This window comes from Manacus vitellinus, unplaced genomic scaffold (genome assembly GCF_001715985.3).
Source record: "Manacus vitellinus isolate BGI_N305 unplaced genomic scaffold, ASM171598v3 scaffold_21_pilon, whole genome shotgun sequence".
NCBI lineage: Eukaryota > Metazoa > Chordata > Aves > Passeriformes > Pipridae > Manacus > Manacus vitellinus.
The window spans coordinates 7,299,789-7,320,614 of record NW_021939546.1 but is presented as its reverse complement, the minus strand read 5'-3'; the positions used below and the strand labels follow the sequence as shown (position 1 = coordinate 7,320,614).

At 39.8% G+C, this 20,826-nt stretch overlaps 1 protein-coding gene across 9 annotated transcripts in view; it reads right to left on the bottom strand.

The window, feature by feature from the left end:
* Nucleotides 1–20,826, bottom strand: part of DAB1 (DAB adaptor protein 1) — a 433,753-nt gene that overhangs the window by 54,239 nt on the left and 358,688 nt on the right. For all 9 annotated transcript variants that reach the window (XM_018072295.2, XM_018072293.2, XM_018072298.2 and 6 more), the window contains 2 exons: nt 6,187–6,326; nt 3,799–3,897 (listed from right to left, as the gene is read on the bottom strand). In XM_018072295.2, the coding sequence (XP_017927784.1) occupies nt 3,799–3,897; nt 6,187–6,326 (239 nt within the window). The remainder of the gene's footprint in view (nt 1–3,798; nt 3,898–6,186; nt 6,327–20,826) is intronic.

Here is a 20,826-nt window from a genome sequence, read left to right as displayed (position 1 = left end):
AATATTAAATAACATAATGCAATTATTTGCATTTTTGCCTTCTACATGCTTTTGAAAATATAAAAGAACTCTCATGAAATATGACTAATGAAGAATATACTGCAGCATGAGATATAACCAAGATGGATATGACAGAATAAATGATGAAAAATTATTTTCATATAATATGCAGCCATGAAATCTCTCAAGTGGCAATGGGTAGAGAAAGCATGGGTTTAGCAATAATTATGGTAGATTTTTTTATGTTAAAAAAACAAAGAGATGTATTTCCCTTCTGTGAGGTATATATTTGGCAAACATATTCTGGAGAAAGCAAGTGGGATGGATGGATCCATGGCACGGAATGATGGAATATAAGAAAGGATTGTTATTATTTCTATTGCAGTGCTGTAGAAGAACTATAACATACTGCATCTACAGTGTAAACTCACAGCAAATCCTTCTTGCATTTTTCTTGGTGAGATAAACTCTTTCCAAATGATATTCCTTCACCCTAGTCTCCTTCATGGATAAATTTACTCAAAGGGCAGAATTCCTGATGGCTGGAATAATAGCATTATTAAAATCAATATTTTTTGATGAATATTAGGTCTGGAACATATTAAAGAGAGCTATAAAGTACAGGGGGAAAAAACCCTGCTTATCATTTTCAGTAGTAACCCAACTACAGCCTTTCATCTGTAACGAATTATGGAGTAATTCCCCTAAATCATCTGTATGAAGTCAGCTATGACACTGCCAATTTTAAAAAAAATTTGCTAGTTTTGAGCTACAAATTGATTTTTTTATTGTGATAAATTAAAATCCAATGGCAGCCTACAAGACATTCAACATACAGAAGCCCACATTTTTTCAGAATATTTTTTTCTCTTTTCTATCACACCAGACTGCCACTGTGCCGGACGTGATAGCAATAGCCAATGGTAAAAGTTAAGAAAGGACATTCTGAAGAGGTAAATAACCTTTAAAAATAAACAATAAATGAGCTCTGTGGCCCAAAATATCCTTTTGGGAATTCCAAAAGGATGGAAATACAACTAAGGGAGAAAGCAATGTGGGGGGCAGAGCGGGCTGTTAAAGGAGAGGAAAGCAAATGCAGGATTATCTGGCTGTTCCCTATTAAGGGCTATTTTTTTTCCCTATTGTATGAATGTAAACATTACTCTCCAAACTTTATAAACTCCAAAGTTTAACATGGATATCAGAAGATCAGTGTGAGAGAAACATAACCTTCTTGCAACCCCTTTTGCTTCCTTCCCATCAAAAGATCCAGGCCAAGAAACTGTACATTCCCAGTTTTGCCAGCTTGTGGGATTTTTCTAAATCAAGGATGGGATTGTCAGTGTTCTGCATCACCTAATTTTGCCTTCTAGGAAGCTCCTCATCATAGCAGTGATGCAGCTTTCTTTGGGGTCATTTTAGCACAGAGACATCGAGGTGAGACTACACAGATGGTCTCATTTACTGCTCTGCCAGCTGACATCTCTCAGCATTCCACCAGGATGAGCCATAGCTGTATGGATGAGACATGGTGCATCACCCCTAAATATTTATCTCTTGTGCTGTGGGAAGAATCTTGCCTCAGCAGTGCTCCAAGAGCCTGGAGACTCTGCCACGATCTGTCCATTAATTTGCATATTTCAGATGTTGAGATTCCCAGTAGGAATGGGAATGAGATGACAACTCGTGGCAAAGCAGAGACAGGCTAGATGAGACAGTCTATGAAAAGAATGGGATGAGAGTGTGAAACTTTGGGACATGGAGAGACGCAAGCCATGGAAAAAGCCAAAGGGATGGTGGCTCTGAAAAACCAGCAGAGTATTTTATGCACTCCTGCTTCAAAACCTTGGCATGGAAAGCATGATTCTCCTGCTTTCAAAACACGTAAAAACTGATGTCGAAAGCTCCCCACAGCCCTTTGTCACAGTCCTGTTCCAAGAAGGACAACTCAATATTCCTGTCCATCACTCCAGCAGCTCAGGGGCAGACATTTGGAAGGTGGATTTAGAGGTTTCATTCTAAGCCTCAGTGAGTGAGTGACAGGTTTACTATAAGGATGATATAGATGTGTCAGATTTAGAGTACACGGTGTCAGAGTTATGAAATGAAGGCGACTGTTCCCATGTCCCCACCTCACCAGCTGCAGACAGGAGAGTGTGCAGGATGCTGCAGGAAAGACAACTGGAAAAAAGCACACCTTTGTTTCTAAAACACATCCCCTTTTCCCTCTTTATTCTATGCAGAGAAATCCAATGTTTGAGAAACATTCAAAGACAAGGGCAAAAGGACTAGTCTTTCTTCTTTTTTATTTTTCCAACAAAAGGCTTTAGTCTTAGGAAAGTAACTGTGGCCTGAGTGCAATTTTCACTGACAGTCCTAATTCTGACATTTTCTATTTTCTGTTACCCCAGCAATGTTCTCTGCAACACTGCTTTTGTATGAATACTTTACACAGGCTGTACACAACACATCCCAAATGAGCTTTTCATTACTAACTACTCGTATTACGTATCAGTGAGCTCAACGACATTGATTTTCTAATAATATAAATTAACTGGCAAAGATAATTTCATCTATCATCAGTAGGGTTTTATTTCTGGCATCATGTTAAATAGTTAATCTTCCAAAAGATTAAATCAAGAGCTTTTTAAAATTCAAGGCAGAGCTTCAACTGCTGTAAAAATCTTCTTAATTATGATTAAAACAGTTTGTGTGTTGTTGCTTTATATCTAAGTAGTATAATGTTTTGCTTAGGTTTCTTCTTTTGGAGCAATTTAAAAAATCAAACAGGGTATTGCTATGGCAAAAACTGTGTAAGACATGGAAATCTCTGCAACTTCCTCAACCAGATGTTACCAGGGAAGGTGCTGCTTGGCAGCTTTACATGGCAACCTCAAACTTTCCAGTGCCTTTTGCCTCCCATTTCATACAATATATAATTTTTCTACCACTGACAACACATGAGCTCTGATTCTGATGGCGTTGCTGTTAATAGGATATATCACACTATGGTGACTACACACAGCTGCATTCATGTGGAATTATGGATCTGATAGAAATTCTTATGACTACCCTGGGACATCTTGAGGACAATCCCAGCTAAGTGCATGCTGCTCCCCAGCCCACACTGCCCTTCCTTTTCTCTCCCTATCTCAGGTATCAGGGGGGGAAGATCAGCTTCACTCTTCTGGAGTTGCCCGCAGCTCTCTGTTCCAGCTTGTTTTCATCCCCTCAGCTTACTCTGACACAAAGAGCCCAGTCCAAGGCAATTCTCACCTCTAATCCTAATCCCTTGTCATGAGACCCTCAAAAGTCACCTGACCTGTACTGCTGAGGAGTTTTAAGCAGCATCCAGAGGATGGGGTGCAGCTGGACCCAGGATGGATGAGAAAACCTGTATAGGCACAGATACCAGTGTGACCCATGGACTCCTGCAGTCTTCTGCAAATACTGGGCTGGCATTTCAAAGACGTGATTTTTTTATCTGCTGAAGGAAAACAAATCCCTTTTTGCCACTTCTGGACTCAGAGCTGTGAGCATAAGGAGAATCTGTGTACTCCAGTAAGTGGTTCAGCAGCAATATCCAGGACATGGCTTTACAATAAACCATGTCTCCATGCTACACTCTACAAGTCACGTAATGACTGGCTCTGACAGATGATAACCCTTTATCAAACTTCTCAGATGCTTCACGTGTGTTTACACTGGTGAGATATCACAGGCCAGTCAGGAAATGCTTCTAAAGAAACATCCATGAAAAGATTCAATTCTGCTCCATCAACTGATCATTTTACTTACCCCTGTCTTTTCATCAAAGATTTTGATTCCCCCAAAGGAAACTGTCAAGAAGACTTTTTGTTTATGTTCTCCTTTCGAACGAGCCGCAGCAACAATTCCCTATGGAAAAAAAGAACAGTTTAGTTGGTTTCATGACTCTTTCAGGTGCCACAGCAGAGCACAGATTTGCTTGTGGACTATTCCCCACTTTTCTGGGAAAACTTCAAGGCTTTCCAGGAACAGTCCCCCTCTTACTTCTGGCTTCTTCTCTTTTTTCAAGGTATCAGATCTCTTTATGCTACCAAGAGAGCATTTCAAATGTGCTCCCACCTCCAACCACCGCACTAGCTAATCCTCCATGAAATTTGTTTTCATGGAAGCTGAAGGTCATCTCTAGCACACTTTTCCCAGCTATAAGCTGCTCTGTTTTCTTTTCTTTTTTTTTTTTTTCTTTTTAAAGGAAAAAACCCAACAAGGAGCAGAGGAAAGAAAATGCCAACAAACTTCAGCTTACTTCATGGGCACATTTATTTGGAATAAGTAAACTGAGCTTTTTATAGAAGAAAAACATTCTTCTCAAAATATAACTACACCTGTGCTGTAAACTCAGACTTTTACTTTCTAAGTGAACTTCCTGATATCATCCCATGCACCACTCTACCTCAGTGTAACTATAATAGCAGCTTCTATTTCCACCTTCTCAGGAGTCTGTCCTGACCAACAACACCGTACTAAGACCAAATGCAACCAATTGCACTCCTAAATAAATGAAAATATTTAGCCTTTATCTGGCTATCTGAAATTTCAACATATTTTAAGAACCACTAACTTAAGTTCTAAGACCTTCATGGGATCATTGTTGTCATTACACAGACATGATATCAAAAGTCACCCCAAAACTTTATGGGTGGCCATAAAACCCATGTCGTAGGACACTGGATTTCCAGAGCCCAAAACTTCATGTTATGCCACCAAATGTGAATTTCTAGTGCTCCCTATCCTTAACAGCTTTAGTCATTTCCCAGGACTGTTTAGATTAATATTCCCACCATGCAAACAGGTTATCAGGCATCTGGGAGATGTGGAAATGGTAATCCATGGAGGAGAGAGACAAAAAAGCTTGTGCAGCAGCACAGTAGCAGCTCTCCCCAATTCCTTCTAAAAACTATGAAACAGTGAGAAATATCCAGCACACATTTAAATCAGGTAGGAATATTGTGGCCAGTGTGACATATCAACAGAACACCTTTTAGAACAGATTAGTTTTTGCTTTCCATAAAACTGATTTGTAAATTATCTACCAGATCTTGCTTTTAGATTGTTGAACCATAGGAGGGATGTCACCCCATGCTGTTTCTTAATGAATAACTTATTCCTCCCATATAGTTGGGACTGGAACTCTGCAGGTTGGTAGTGAACAAGACACCATTTAGTGATTTCTCCTCCTGAAAAAATCAGCAATAGAAATCCATCAGCTCTCTTGGCAGAGTGGTGGGGAGAGGACTGGCAGGAAATAAAAAAAAGGGAGAAAACTGCAAAGGGTTTACTCCTAGAACTAGCTTGTAACCTACAATGCAGATGGCAAGTCAACAGCTGACACTGCGCTGCAGAAAAACACAACCTATCCCTCCTTCCCAACAACACAAGCTCTTCCACATGTCCCAGGGTGAGGGAAAGGATATTTCCTATAAACAGGTCTCATGCTCTTTGAGGGGTGTGAGAAAAGTCTCAGCCAGAGAGATGTCTATCATCGCTCTCATACCACTGGTGCTTTCAGACTCTGTCTACTCTCCAAGTTCACACTCTACTCAAATCTGCCCTTGCCACTGCTCATTTTCTTCCCCAAAACTCTGGGGACTTCTCTTTATCATCTCATGCTGCATCCTCCCAGTGCACTGCCTCCTGATTTTGTAACCCATGAGTCCTGCCATTATAGGTGCAAGGTATGCTCCTTCCAGTGAGGACACAGGTCCCCTCTATATCTGGCTACCTACACCCAACACTGTCACTAACACCTTCCTGCCCATCCCCATAGGAGGTAACGGCCACAGGCAGGGCTGTAGTTGATTAGCAATGTCACAGAAAATATTCTGATACACCATTTCTCTCCACAGTGCTTTACTTCTCCTTTTGCATAATAAAATTATTCAATTTGCAGATGTGTTGTTTATAATTTGTGGACAAATTGCAGTGGTGTCAATCATGAATAACTACTGAACTCAGAGATAATGTATGAAAATTAAACCAGGATAAGCAATACCAGCCAGGAGTTCATGTAAAATTGACTGATTTCAATACATAATTAACCAGACCAAGACTCAGTGTCACGAAAGGAGAATGAGTAAAAGTTCAAGCTGAAATTTGCTCCCTTTGACTCCATAATATTAAGTATTACAAGTTTCACTGCACCTTGAGCTTCATCATGGAGTCTTGGCATAACTTGTCTCCTCGTGCTGCAGAAACCTCATCTATCCCAATCAGTTTTGCTTTGTATCGGACACCGTCACCTTTAAACCTCTTTATTAAAGTGGCTTCGCTGCGATCCTGACCTGAAAAGACAAAAGGGAAACAAGGCAATTTACATGAGTGCAAAGGAAAATAAATGAATAAACACAATTAAGTGGTAAATTAGATCTAACTCCTATCTCAACACCGAAACATGCAAACATTTCAATAAAATTAGAAGGAAGTACTAGTTCAATAAACCCCTTTGGCCTCACTGCCTCAAATGAATTCACAGTGGAATTGTTGCCGTACAAAATCTTCTGCACAAAATTTGCACACAAATTAGGTTTGCAGAAGTAAGAGATAAACCTGAATCAGAGCTCATGGATCTGAAAACTTGTGATCTGTACGAGTTGTTTTAATCCCAACACACATGAGAATTCTACATTTTGCAGACAAAACTCCAACAGAAACATGCTACTATTTCCTTGTATACTGACTTATCTAATTGTATCAACCATATTTAGACCATTAACATTTCAAAGATGGATAACCAAATTATATTATTTGCCTACAGAATATTGCTGCTTTAGAACCCTCACAAGAAATACTGTCTCCTTGTTCTATTCTTTTTGCTTATAGGCATACACAAAAAAAAACAGAACTAGCAAAGGCTGCTCTTGCAGGCTCACCCTGAGAAGCTTAAAAAAAGGCAAATATGTTTCTTAATCAAAAAACAATTGGGGGTAAGAGAGCACTGAATGGATAAGGCCAATTGCGCTGGTTTTCTTCATAGGAGCTCGTATGGGGCTGTGTTTTGGATCTGTGCTGGAAATAGTGCTGAGCAGGCTGCCCAGGGAACTGCTGGAGTCACCATCCCTGGAGGGATTTAAAAGATATGTGGATGTGGCACTTGGGGACATAGTTTAGTGGTGGGTTTGGCAGTGCTGAGGGAATGGTTGGACTCGATGACCTTACAGGTATTTTACAACCCAAAAAATTCTGTGATTCTGTGATTGGCTGCACACTGGTTGGTGGTGAGCAACTGTTTTTCATTGGCATCACCTGTCTTTCTTGGGTTTTATTTCTCTTTTTCTACTATTTTTCTTCCCATTACCAAAATAATAATAATAAAAATAAAAATAACAACAACACCATTTCAACTATTAAACTATCCTTACCTCAACCCACGAGTTCTCTCACTTTTACCCTTCCAGTTCTCTTCCCCTCATTCTGCTGGGAGAGAACTGAGTGGCTGGGCAGTATTCAGTTGTCAGCTGGAGTTAAATCACCAAATGTACCTAAATTACAATGCTCAGACTGGCCTGAACCACACGACCGTGACACCACAGCAATTCACAAAAGGGACATCTTTGCCAGGAAGACTTTCCCCCCCTCCCCGAGTATCTGCAGAACAGTTTTTACTGTGTCTTAGCTGGAAGAAATATGTTAGTTAGGGAATGAGCCTTCCAAAAATTGATTAAAAATATATTTTGCAGCTGTCTGTGGAATTCCTTGCTAGGACCTCAAAAAAACAGCAGTGAGCTGTAAATAATTGCAACCAAACAGGGAACCAAACAAACATTAAAGGTACAAATCAGCAAGCAAAACTGTAAGATCTTTAAAGAATTTGTAGTTTCTTGGACCCAACTAATTCCTCCAAAACAACGTGATCTGACATTGCTAAAATTTACACCATTACCACCTAAGAGCTCTAGTCACAGATTCTGCCTCATCATTCCAGTTAGTGTAAAAGAATGAACCAAGAACTTCTATAAATCAACCACAGGTCAGAGCCTAGTTTTAGACACCTACATTTGAGAATTCTGGCCCAAATTTTCTCCAAAGCTCATTCCTATTTAAAAGGTCAGATTTAAGCACTGAAAAATTAATAAAATCTGCTACTGTGCATCTGGTTTTTTGATAAACAGAAATACAGAAGCTTTGGGGGAAAATGTTATTTTGTCTGGCATTTCTATTAGAAGTACCTTCCTCAGCAGTCAAACTTGGGTCAACTTGCTAATTTACACACCCATCAACTGGATGAATAAACTTTAGGTTCAAAACTATGGAACTGAAATTTTTACAATATCATTATGAGTATATACGACCAGCAAAGAGTACTTCCAAATGAAGATACTCATTTGGTTCTTCTCCCCCCAGAGTACAGCACTGTCCATGCTGTGAGCTAATGATGGATTAAATGTATATTAAAAAATGAAGCTATATTAAGCATTTTCTGATCTTTAAGTATGTTTGAGCTCGCAAATACTATTTCTTTCAAAGAAAAATATCAGCTCAGAGCAATGTTTTATGCCTCAATCATAGCCCCTTAAAAATAGGGCAGCTGCTAAGTGCTGCTGTGATACTTCAGCAGCCACCCAACTGTTCCCCTTGAACTGTTCTTGCCCCTGCTCCCTCAAAAGAATTGAACAGGGTTCAAACTTCATACTCTTACATTATATTGTATTAAAAATTAAAAAAAAAAAGGCAAATGAGACACAAATGATGCATCAGAAACTCTCAGCAGTGCTAATAACGTTCCCCAGGGAAACATCAAGGCAGATGTTGGCACCACCAGCTAAAAACAACGAAAAAACATTTTCCACTTTCAGCCTCCGGAGTGGGGCAGGAGGGAAAACATCTGGAGACACAACAAAGTGCAGTGATAACAGCGGACTTTTCCATATGTCTTTTATACTCGCAAAGGTATCCTGTTGATTTGCAATAAATACAATCCAATTCCAACAGCTTCCTTACCAAAACTTTCCAACTTTATGTCTTCCTTAGGGCCAAAGGCAGCTGTGAGCTAATAGCATGAGTATGTAAGTGTTCTGAGTCCAAGTCGTGACTGTGACCCTGCATTCATCAATTATTTGAACATTTATACTTATTCCAACCTCTGATCTGTTTTACTGCACGTAACTAAATCCCTGACATTAACAGCCCATTCAAACACACCTCGTGGCTGTGTTCCGCTTACGCACGAGTCCCATGTCAATTATGACCCAGATTAAGTAGGATAAAGTGCTTTTGGGATAAATGACTGGGAAAAATCATCAACCTGAAAACGATGTAGATATTTGAAACTGCGGTGGAAGCTGCAAATTACTAGAGAGTACAAACTCATCCGTAAAACCCTAGAGCATATGTCCCGTGCAAGGCACAGAGCATGCACACGCACACTGCCCTATATTGTACATCAGCCATCTGCAACAGTCACCATTTCTCACACATACCCAGAACTCCTCCCATCCATATTCATGCCATATTCCCAAATTTTGGTGCTGTAATCAGCACTGGAAAACTTTCTACCTGCATAGGAAATTACTGTACGACGCTGTCAGTACAGACGATTTTACAGCACCCATGAGGTGTGAGATTCATGTGGGCCAATACTTCGTTTGCACACCCGACACTTAGAAAGCAGATAGTCCAGACTCTCATAAGCACCTCATCATTAGAAAAGAAAAAGGTTGTTTTTTTTTAATGACAGTTCTTGAACAAGGTTCTTTCTGTATTTGAAACTTCATAAATCAGAGATATCTGAATTACAAGGCTGTAATTCTTAAGTTTTGGGGGAGGGTAAATGATAACATTAAACCACTATACTAGAGAGCTTGCTGTGCCAGGAACCCACCCAAGAAAGCGCCTCCCTCTTTCCTTCCATGTAATAAGTGGAGTCAATCTTTGCTCCTTCACAGCTTCCACCTTCCGAGGAAGCCAAAATCCCCCTAAAAAGGTCACAAGTTTAGGAAGGGGATCACTTTTAATTAGAAAATGTGCCGCTCTTGACCCAGGCAAGAAAAGTTTTGTTTGCAGTGTATAATCCTCAGAGGTCCTTAAAATGTAAATGTTAATTATTTTATTATTATCGACTAATGTAGATGTCACCACACACCCTTAAGCTATATGTATTCCAGTTGGACTCCCTGCTCCTGCATGAGTAGGACAACATGATCTTTGCTGCTGAGTTGTGACATTGCACTTGGACTTTCATGGTCTTTTAGAGAGCATCAAATCCCCAGAGCTGGGTGATGCAAAGTGCTTCTGAGCTCGCATCTACAGCAGAGATATCAGCATGATCAGTGTTAAGGTACTTTATCCATCTCCCTAAAGCTACTGTAGAAGTAATAAACAAGGTTTGTAATGCAATCAATCATTTTTATTCAAGGCAATATACCTTAATTAAACCAAGAGTCCTTCAGGCAAGCTAGAGACAGCCCCGAACCCAAACCCCCAAGTACTTAACTCCAAGTCCAGTCAATCCCAAGAGGTGACTGGCAAACAGTCCAAGAGGGAAATAAGCTACTGAGGAAGATCCACAGCCCGAGCTGAGGGATAGAGGCAGATGCTCCCAGGGCCGTACCCAGCAGCAGCAGGGACTAGGGCTCCTTGGGAAGCTGCACCCAAGGCAGTACCACACCCTGCCTTTGACGGCAAGAGGGAGAGCTGTGTTCGAATTAAGTTATCTCGCTCCCCACAGTGCTCTTAATTTTGCAGCCTGCAGCTCATTTAAGGTCTGCTTTCCAGGCACTGTGTATTTTCTTGAATGTTTCAAGAAGACTTATCCTCACTCTTGGTACAAGTCAAGGATTACACCTGATTTCGGCTCTTAACCCAACAGAACACTGAGATAACACTGTATTAATATGTTAACATTTAGAGCAAACGCTTTTCATCCTCCCAGGGGATCTGTAAGTGAGCATCTTTCTTAAATAGAAAAAGAAAATAAAGCAAAGCATCGCAGCAATAAAAACACTGTTGCTCTTTCTGTCCTCGTAACACACTAAACATTCTTCATAGCACCTGCTAATCTAAGCCAATAACCCCAGAAATGGCTATATCCTTTATTTAAATGTGTGAAGCCCTCAGAGCATAATCTAAATTTCTTGATTTTACCACTGTAAAATATATAATGATATTATCACCAAAGTCAATAACATGCTCCTGGCAATCAATTTGCTGAAGAACAACACAGCACTGTCTTTTTTCTTCTTTTCTAACTAATAAACTGTCAAAGTTGTATTCATTCAAATTATGTACGCATTCAAATTATAAACCCGAAATAACACCTCCTTCTATATCACTGGGCTGAAAAACAATCCCATACACATAAGAGTCTACATCTTCCTGGGGACAATTAGCATTTTTATAGGTTTGTATAGCACCAATGCAGAGGAAAATACAAAACATTGTGGTGCAGAATGACCTCTAAGATACCACACAGATTGAAGAATATTAAATTAATTGCTAAGTGAAAGATATTTTCCATTATCTGTGCATACATATGCACCTATGTGCATATATATATGCATAATTTTATGTATTTGCACATATGCATACACACATGGTGCACAGGTTCATTTGGTACCAATTATCTGAAGAAAACTCACAGTAATTTTAATCAACTACAGATTTCCTTAGAAAAACACACCCAAGTACATAAGCAGGTGTAAAAGAGAAAATACTCATAGGTAATTACATCTACATTTATTTCCGTATGGCATGAACTAAATAGCAATTCATGAAGGAATCATGAAAAACTCTGATTTTTCTCCTTGATGGCATATTTTTCTCAATGGCTTCACAGAACCTCAAGTCCAGTACAGAGGGCTCAAAATTATCCATCACACAAAGGGGTGGATCATGATACCACAACCACAGCACCTCGGGAATGCAATTCTTTGTTCATACACATAAAAAAGTTCAGTGTATCATATTTATCTGGGATTTTAAAACTAAGAAAATCCCACAAGTTCTCATTTTTGAAATTTTCTGCTAGAAGTAGAAAACTTGGAGTTGCCAGGTCATGTATCTGTCACTGTCTTTGGGAGCACAACTGCCCAAACCCCCTGTGTGACACCCACAGATCTGCCACAGAAAAATAAAATCTTTTTTCCTTTTTTAATGTAACATTTTAGAAAAGAATCGACATCACACTGGTATATGTGCCCAAAATTTAACTTCTAGTTAATCACTACCATTCTCTTCCTCTAACAATATTTCTCAAATGAGTTTCTTGCAATTAGTCATTTTCAACCTTTTTTTTTTTTTGAACAGGAGAAATACTTAAAGTTTTAATTTCAAGATCTATCCTTCATCTTAAGAGATCAGAGTACAGTCACAGCAAGATCTGCTCACAGCATCAACCACTGCTGTCTTTTAAATGAAGACATTGGACTTTGCACTTTATTTCATTGATAAAGGCTAATCCCTAGCAACTGAAAAAACCTACTGATGTAGCGAAATACAACTTTATATGGGGTTACAACCTTAAAAAACATGCTAAAGTTTCAAAAGGAATAAGTACCTCTTTTCTATATAGGTCCCTATACAAAACCTTGATTACAATATGTGGGTACAACTTGAATGCAAACTTTGTTCATCAACTGATAGGGAATCTCCCAAAAAGTCTGCAAGATGTGTTCTGGAGTGCTTTTAGCTTATCCAGCTCCAGACGGTGCTGTGGAGTCAACACACGAACCCTGTCAGGGTCTACTATATTGCCAAAGTGACATTGTCATGAGCATCAAACCTCAGCAAACTCTCTGTTAAACCTCCCTCTCCAAGAACCCCACCTCCTCCTAGGAGCTGCCCTTGCCCAGGAGGGCCATCAGGAAGCACATGAGCCTCCCAGCACAGGGAATTAGAGGGAGAACCTTCCTCCCATCCTGTTGCTGCCTCAGTCCTCTGGATCCTTCAGCTCAGAATAAGGTAAAATGCCCTGTTTTGACAGCAACGTAAACATTTGTCTTGGATGCAAAGACCGAGAGTAATTCTACAGAAAATGATAAACCACTTAAAGAGGGGACACACAAACCACTCTGTAGGCTCAATGAACTTCTATTATGGTTTAATTTAAAAACATTACCTACAATTTTAAGCACAGATAAAGGCTCTCCAGGAAAACTCAATCATCATTCAGACTATCATCTCAGCAGTACTCCCCGATTTTTCAGCACTGCTGTTCACAAAAACTCCAACAGAGAGATTTATGGCTTCTGGAATTATTAGCCAGTGAATTACCGTACTTGAAGGCACCTACACATACCCACTCTTAGAACCAAGTTTCCTCCGTAAGTAAATAAGATGCTCCCATATTATTTACTGTTTTTAATCAGAGCTTTGTAAGCAGAGATGTCATTCATTAGGTGACAGCAACTTGTCAAGTTTTTATCTTAGTACTCTCCATAAACCAATACAAAACAAGATGTACATTTGACTGTCTCCAAAGTAAAATGTTTGCATGGACTAGATTAAATTATTTCCTTATAGAACGGTGAAGTACATGTGAGTATGTCAAGAGAAGGGTTCTATTATTTACAGAGAAGGCCTCAGTATAAAATAATGTTTGATTAAAACTTTGGACAAATCTCAGTGATGGAGAGTCAGGGGCGAGCACCAGAGAGATGGCAGTGATTGAGCACACAGGCTCCACAGGCAGATGACAAAGCACTCATTTTCCTTTTAGCCAGAAGGCTCACTGATCAATTTTATTTTCTTAGATGGTTTTTGAGATGACAGTACATGGGCACATCTTCAGACACAGAAATGACCAAGAGCTGAATGTAATTAAACTTCCTTTCAGCCTCTGTACCATGCAAGTCTTCATAAATCTCTGAAAGCCATTTTGTAAGTGGCCTTTTACAAGCTGTGTGCAGAAGCAGCTAAACTTCTAAATTCTATATTGATTTTAAGTGAAATGAGACCCTGCAATAAAACTTCATTTTGGGATACTAACCTTGTTCAGCAAGCCCCAGGGAAAGACCAAAAGTGAAACAAGGAAAACTTAGCAGTCCATTTTATGCTGTTAGAGAATTAAAATGAGGTTTTCTGGACAACTAGAGGGAAAGGGAGAAGACAGATAACCGTGGATTTTTCTCTTGAAAGATGGAAGATAGTTTGGAAATCTTTGTTCACCTAACATTTCAAAGCTGGGGTAAATGTTTAAATCAAGAAGACATCAAAATGTCAAGAACATAAAGCCTTTGGGAAACCAAGGTCATCAACCAGTTCATTCCTTGCCCACTTGCCTGGATGTCAGTATTAAATTGGCTGCTTCTGAGCCAAAATCAGTGAAGAAAAGGCAATTGATTTTACAATGATCCTTAATTTGCATTAATATGTGCACTGCATTTGGATGGGGCATGGTAAAAGCCCAACCATTTTGGAAACCAAAGGACCTGTTACAGCTGTACTAATATGGCCAAGCAAAACAGTCCCAATGGGGCAGCAGTTGACAGCATCAGCTGCCAAAAATCTCTGTAAAGGACTTCCAAAGCAGCAAGGAGAGGCCAGTCCAAAGGGGCTGCTAAATTACCCCAGACTGTGTCATTTCTCAACCAAATGAACCTGAACCTGTTGGGGGAGAGGAAGGTAAATTAGAATTGCCTTTCCTTCCAAGCTCCACTATAGCACTGAGAAGCACCTTAAAGCAGCTGAAAAATTAACCAACACTAGGAAAACTGATCATTTACAGATGAGCATCTAAAGAATTATTTTGGCATGTGAACATGCAACAAGATCTAGAGTTGCTGAATTTCCTTGATTTCTCTTTAATCCTACAAGAACTGTAAGAGTTCAGAACTCATAAAAAAAAAAAATCAAGCTGTTTTTATGTGTCTGCCTATACCTGGAAGTATGCAGTTTTCAGGAACAATTTTAATTAGACTGTAACTAATCCAGGACACAGACATGCATGTGCTCACACACGGCGCCCCAAAGTCATGTTGAGACACACAAATTCACAATTTACACTTCAAAGCCCATAAATATATTCTGTTGATGAGTCTATCAAAGAGTTCAGTTTTTGTTATGTATAAAGAAAGAGAAAGGGTGGAGAATCAGCTCACTTCATACAAATGCCAAATTCTTGTGCTGCCCTAAGATAAATGTTAATTCTCCAGGACTATAAAAAGAGCAAGTTAAGAAAAGGTTATGCTCTGCTGATTAACATTCCCAAATTTCTCACATGTTCAATAAGAGAAAAAAATCTTTCCATTCAAGATAACTAATTACAGACACTAAAGTCCCCAAAGAAAAGAGCAATAGCCCGTAACAGCTAAAGCAGGAAGATCAAGCCATTCATTGATTAACACTTCACCCTCTCCTGTCACTGGTGTGGTCTCCCACTGCATCAGTGCTGGGTGCAGGCTCAGAAATAGGTCTGTGCACCACACTGGATGCAATAATGGATGTGTGCCAGGGGAACCTTCCTCCTCCAAGCCATCCTCTTTGCCAATGTAGGACTTTAATTTACTCTGTTAGAGACTCATGCCAGTGCTCCACAAAATGATGCAGTAAAGCCCATCAGGCTGTAAACATCTGCAAACTGCAGAGTTATGCTTATGTTCCTTGACAGATTTCGTTCACCATTGCAAATAAAGTCTAGCCTAATTCATAGGACTTGGTCTTCTGGGGAGAGAAGGTGAACATGATACTCTCAGGCACATGGTTTGAGCACTTGGGGATGGTCCTGTGCAGGGCTAAGGGCTGGACTCTATGATCCTTGTGGGTCCCTTCCAGCTCAGCATATTCAGTGATTCTGTGAACAGTCTTGAAGCATAAAAGGTCTCCTATTTGACCTCCTCTGAAGGTCACTCCACCCCACTTCCCACTTCGTTTAATCCCAAAAACACTTCAGACACCACTGAGCAAAGACTCCAGCAGAAAAGCCACATCACTTGCTATTCTGGCACAGTAATGATGTCACCAATGTGACACTGCAGCTGCAGAACCACCCTGCACCTTTCTTTCTGTGGAATTAGCGGCACTGACAATTATGTCTGGATTTATTAGACATTCGGATGATATTGGTATAAAATGCAGCTCTGGAACATGCAGACCTTCAAGTATCTGGTTTAAAACGCTGGCTCCAAGGCCATGACATTACGGGCAGCATGTGGCTTCAGAAGGGAATTATGTACCCAACTTACAACGCCTATTCTCATTCAGAAAAATGAAAAGAACAAAAATGACATGTTAAAGACGCCCAGTAAATAGGTTTTTAGAAATTATCCTGAGATCACATTAATTCAATAAGAAAAGCAGCTGCTATTTTTTTTTCCACAGTCAAATGGAAATACCAGCATTCGCCACATGGTAGTCAACAAAAAAAAAACAAACCACTATTTCCCGGCTGAAATTGTTCACATTTTGTTATCCAATGTTTCAGGAAGAAAATTATTTTCATTTTGGCCTCCCACTGCCTCTGCAACATCAGAGAATGTCTCTCCCTGTTGGAAAAACAATAGGAGGCAAAGAGGAAAGCAGCTTTTTTCCTGAGACTTTGGGCTAAAAAACACCATCAATTTCAAAATTACAACAGTGGCAAAGTGCTTCTTTCAATCTGGTCCTTTCATTTTTGCCTCCTGCTGCCGTTCCTATTGTCAAAGTGGCAGCAGGAGGCAGAAATGAAAAGACTACTGCTGGCACTCACCCTTGGGCAAAGCGTTGATAAGAAGCGAAACACCCCTGTGCCAGGACAAATTCCAGAGGTAGGAAATTGGGGGTTGAGCATCCCTCGTGTGTGTAGAGCCACAAAGGATCAGCACATCAGGATAACTCCTCTATTTCTGGAGCTACAACTGATCAGGCATCAAGGAAGTGTTTGGGTTGGTACTCAGGAAACTAAGTATGAAACAGAATATTGTTAGAAAAGTAGTAAAATACAACAAAAATGAACTGATAAAACCCACCAGCCAACTCTGCTTCAAGTAAAAGGCAAGGGTATTGCTCAACTGGGAAAAGCTGGGTCACTTTTTCAAGACATGGGTTGAGTTAAAGGCACAAGGACCCAAGTGCCCACCAAAACTGCTTGAATCCAAAGAGCCTGTTGGTATGTGAGGAGAAGCAGGACAAAACACTGGAGTTGAGTGCTCAGTCAAGTGCCAAGATTTTTACAAATTTTAACACATTTGCTGAGCCACCTGCAGACCAGTCCAGTATTTCAGAGCTATTTACCTAAAGAATGGCAGGAAGGTATAGTGCAACCAGAAAGGAATCCCTAACAACCCTCCTCCCAAACTCTGCAAGACAGAGAGAAGCTCCTAAAACGGTGACTGTAACTAACTCAGCCAAGTCATTACCTCCATCTCTTGCTCTTTGGTGAAGCTTCCAAAGAATCCAAATTGTTCAGCTGCAAATCAGTGTCCTCCAAACATGCCTTATTTTAAAAGGATTCCTTCATTCCCTGAAAGGAGGAACTCCATCCCCAACTGAGCAGTACTGAAGGTGTCCCTGCTTACAGCCCCCAAGGCTATGTCTGGCAGCTGTGCACTGCAAGGATGACTGAACTGTATCCATTTTGGAAGAAATATGGGTGCTAAAGAGACAGTTTAACCCAGTTCTAGGAAGTTTTAAGCAGCTGAAGCAAATCAAGATAGAGGGTAGGAGCTGTGCTTTGGCCTGGCCTTGCTTAAGGGTTGAAAGAAAACATACTATTTGCCAAGACTATACATGTGTTTTTACTACCTTCGTGGTAACAAGAGTTCATTACAAGAGACCAAAATATTACTCTGAAGACCTTGAGAAAAAAATTGTGAACAAAGCTGATTTCATCTAGAGATTCTTCAAAAACACAGAAAACAACTGGGAAGCGAATAAAGGGGCTACTAAAATTGAATATGATATTATTTTTTCATCGCATTGGTTACATAAAAGGAGGGTTTTCTTCGTTGAAGCTGAACCATGACAAAGGTACTTTTCACCCAATAAAAATAAAAAGCAATGGTACTTCACAAATAAAAGCACTATTATTACTTGTGCTAGAACTGAACAACAAAAATTTACGAAGCTTGAAAACTTTATTCTGTGCAATGTACACCTAAAATGTTTCATCACCTGTGTTTGTTAAAATAATAATGGTAGATGATTAAAAAAAAATCCATATAAACTTAAAGTGAGAAGAGTCTTTTTCTAAGGTCAGAGTTCTTTGTTAACTTAACCTATACTAAATCGTTTTTATATTAACTTTAAGGACACGCAGATAAAATCAGTCTGCTGAAATCAACACGGGTATAAAGAGCAGCCACAGGGGAAAAAATAGATTCTATTATCACAATATTACCAGATTTTTAAAACACTATTATTCCATTTGCAGTTGTGCTTATCTTCTGAAAAGGGGAAGGTCTGTCTAAGAGGTGTAATACTCTCATTATTTGGCTTCTGGTACCACCAAACTTTTCTGGCTATTTCTACTTCTAACAGATTTTTGGAGAACATGTTGAAAACACTGATCAAAAGACGCACAAGTCCTTCTTTGGACTGCACCCCAATGCCTTCTCAATATCTTGACTATAACTTATTCATTTACAAACAAAATTGACTGTGTCTAATTTCCGTGAAGAAAACCCAACAATCTAATAATTTAATGTCTGTATGCAGCTTAGTATATTATAAGATCGGGCATTGCTATGCCAGGTTAGTCTGCTATTAGCTGGGGGATTCTCGAGCATCTGTCATGCAAAGTAGGTCAATTTCTAGCCATATAATTCTGATTATGTCAAAATATTTATTCATGAGTTTTCTAATTCAACATACTTCAAATAAGTCATATTTATGTAAAAAAAACCATCTAAATTATGGTTGCTAACAACTGGGTTATCGCAGCTTCAAACACTCTGCTAATCCGGAGACGTGGATAATGTTTTTTCCTTACAATGTACTACGTAGTAACAGAATTGTTTTCATTTCCTATTTGCCATTATTTTTAGCCTGGTTTATCAGGGAAACAAGAGTAACACAGCCCCACACTCTCTGGGTGTTATGTGGGAATGTGCAAAGCAATGGAATCCCCCATCCTCCCTTCTCATGCCCACTCTTCCCTGCATTAACACTTCAACCTTTGGGCAAATTTCAGTCAAGTCTCATCTATATTACGAATTTTTCACTTCACCAGTCAGGGGAAAATACACAGCTCAATAGAAGAGAGAGAAACTATGGATGGAGGTGCTGAGGAAAGACCAAGCTGTAAGCTTAGATCAACACCAAGACCCAAGAAACCAGGCTTTACCAGTCCCACAATGCACAAAAGTCTCTCAATCAAAATTAGCAGATTACCAGGAGGAAAGGGGGGTGGGTATACAATGACTGTCATCCACATGCTCCAAAAGATCTAACCCCTTCCATGGAGAGATGAGGAATGACTCCAAGCTGCAGGCAACTCTCCTGCAATACCAGGGAGATGGAAAAGTTCACAGAATCATGGAATCTACCTGGGCAGGGACACCTTTCATTAGACCAGATTGCTCCAAGCCCCATTCAACACGGCCTTAAACACTTCTCGGGATGGGGCACCCACCCTTTCTCTGGGAACGACTTCATTATCCAGCCAAGGCCAGCTCTGACTCCTTGATCACATAAAGACAAGAACTTACGACAACTCCAAAGTTTTCAGTGTTATTGCAAGCAAAGGTCTTCAGGATCACCATTTTCTTCATTCCACTCATCTTGCTGCAGCATTCAGATTAGCTATGGATTTCTTCTTGCTTTTACCAATCCTTGCTTTTATCAGCACACACATGATGGATTCCACCTTTTACTCACCGTATCCCTATTAAATATCCTAAAAACCTTGGTAGAAGTAAAATCTTTTTTCTCCCCATGTAAGTGCTGCCTAAGCCTATACTTCATCTTCTAATATACTGCCAGGAGTTGTAACTGAAAATGTATGGCATTATCATTCCTAAGGCAAAAACTGATGAGTTTAATTCTTGCTTTACTATGTTTTCTTTTATGCCACTCTAGCACCACACTGGCAAATCAAAATGAAGGGACACTGTATGCCCACGGTGAGATGCAAAAGACAAAGAAGCTCCATGCAAGTTCTCCTCCTTGATCACATTTAACAGCTTATGTGTGCTTGTGACCTGTAAGATTCTTTACTTCCAGGACAGAATTGAAGGAGTGGCTTTACTTTACATAAGTTAAGAAGTTTTCCCTGAACAATGGAGACACACCAGACTTAGAACCTTTTGATGGTCTTTCATTTTTGCATACTACCAAACCTTCAGGTCACCTTGATACACTCAAGCTAGAAAGGTTGCACCTGAAAAAATCATTAGGATGCTGAAACTCTGAAGTCATTACTCATACAGCTACTTTTATAAGCTTTTAAGTACAAAATCATGTTTCTGGGCACCCTTTTAAGAAGTTGTTTATCACTGTTCAGCCCTCAGTCCTCCGACACCTGCAAGAGACATCACAACCATCACTCCCATGTTTGCTCGAGGTACCACGTATGCACACAGCCATGTTCTGTCAGTGACCTTTTTAATCAAAGAAAAGAAAAGGGGGGCATTAACACTTTTAAATGCTTTCAATTGCCAGTGTACTAATATTAATTTTCTAAATGTTCTTCTACCGGGGTAATTAAACCACAATCTGTGTTCCCTTTGTCTGGCTGCTTCTCATACCGGGATTTAAATGCTATGTTTTGTTTCATCTGTAATTGTTTTCCCTTAGACCTTTCTGGTGGAGACTGCGGGCATTCAGTATAATCTGATTTGTTGATTATGTCCGTGGCATTTATTTAACTGCCTATTGGGTTGGTTTGAAAGAATCACAACAGTGGCTAATAAGACAAATCTCAGAACTACCATT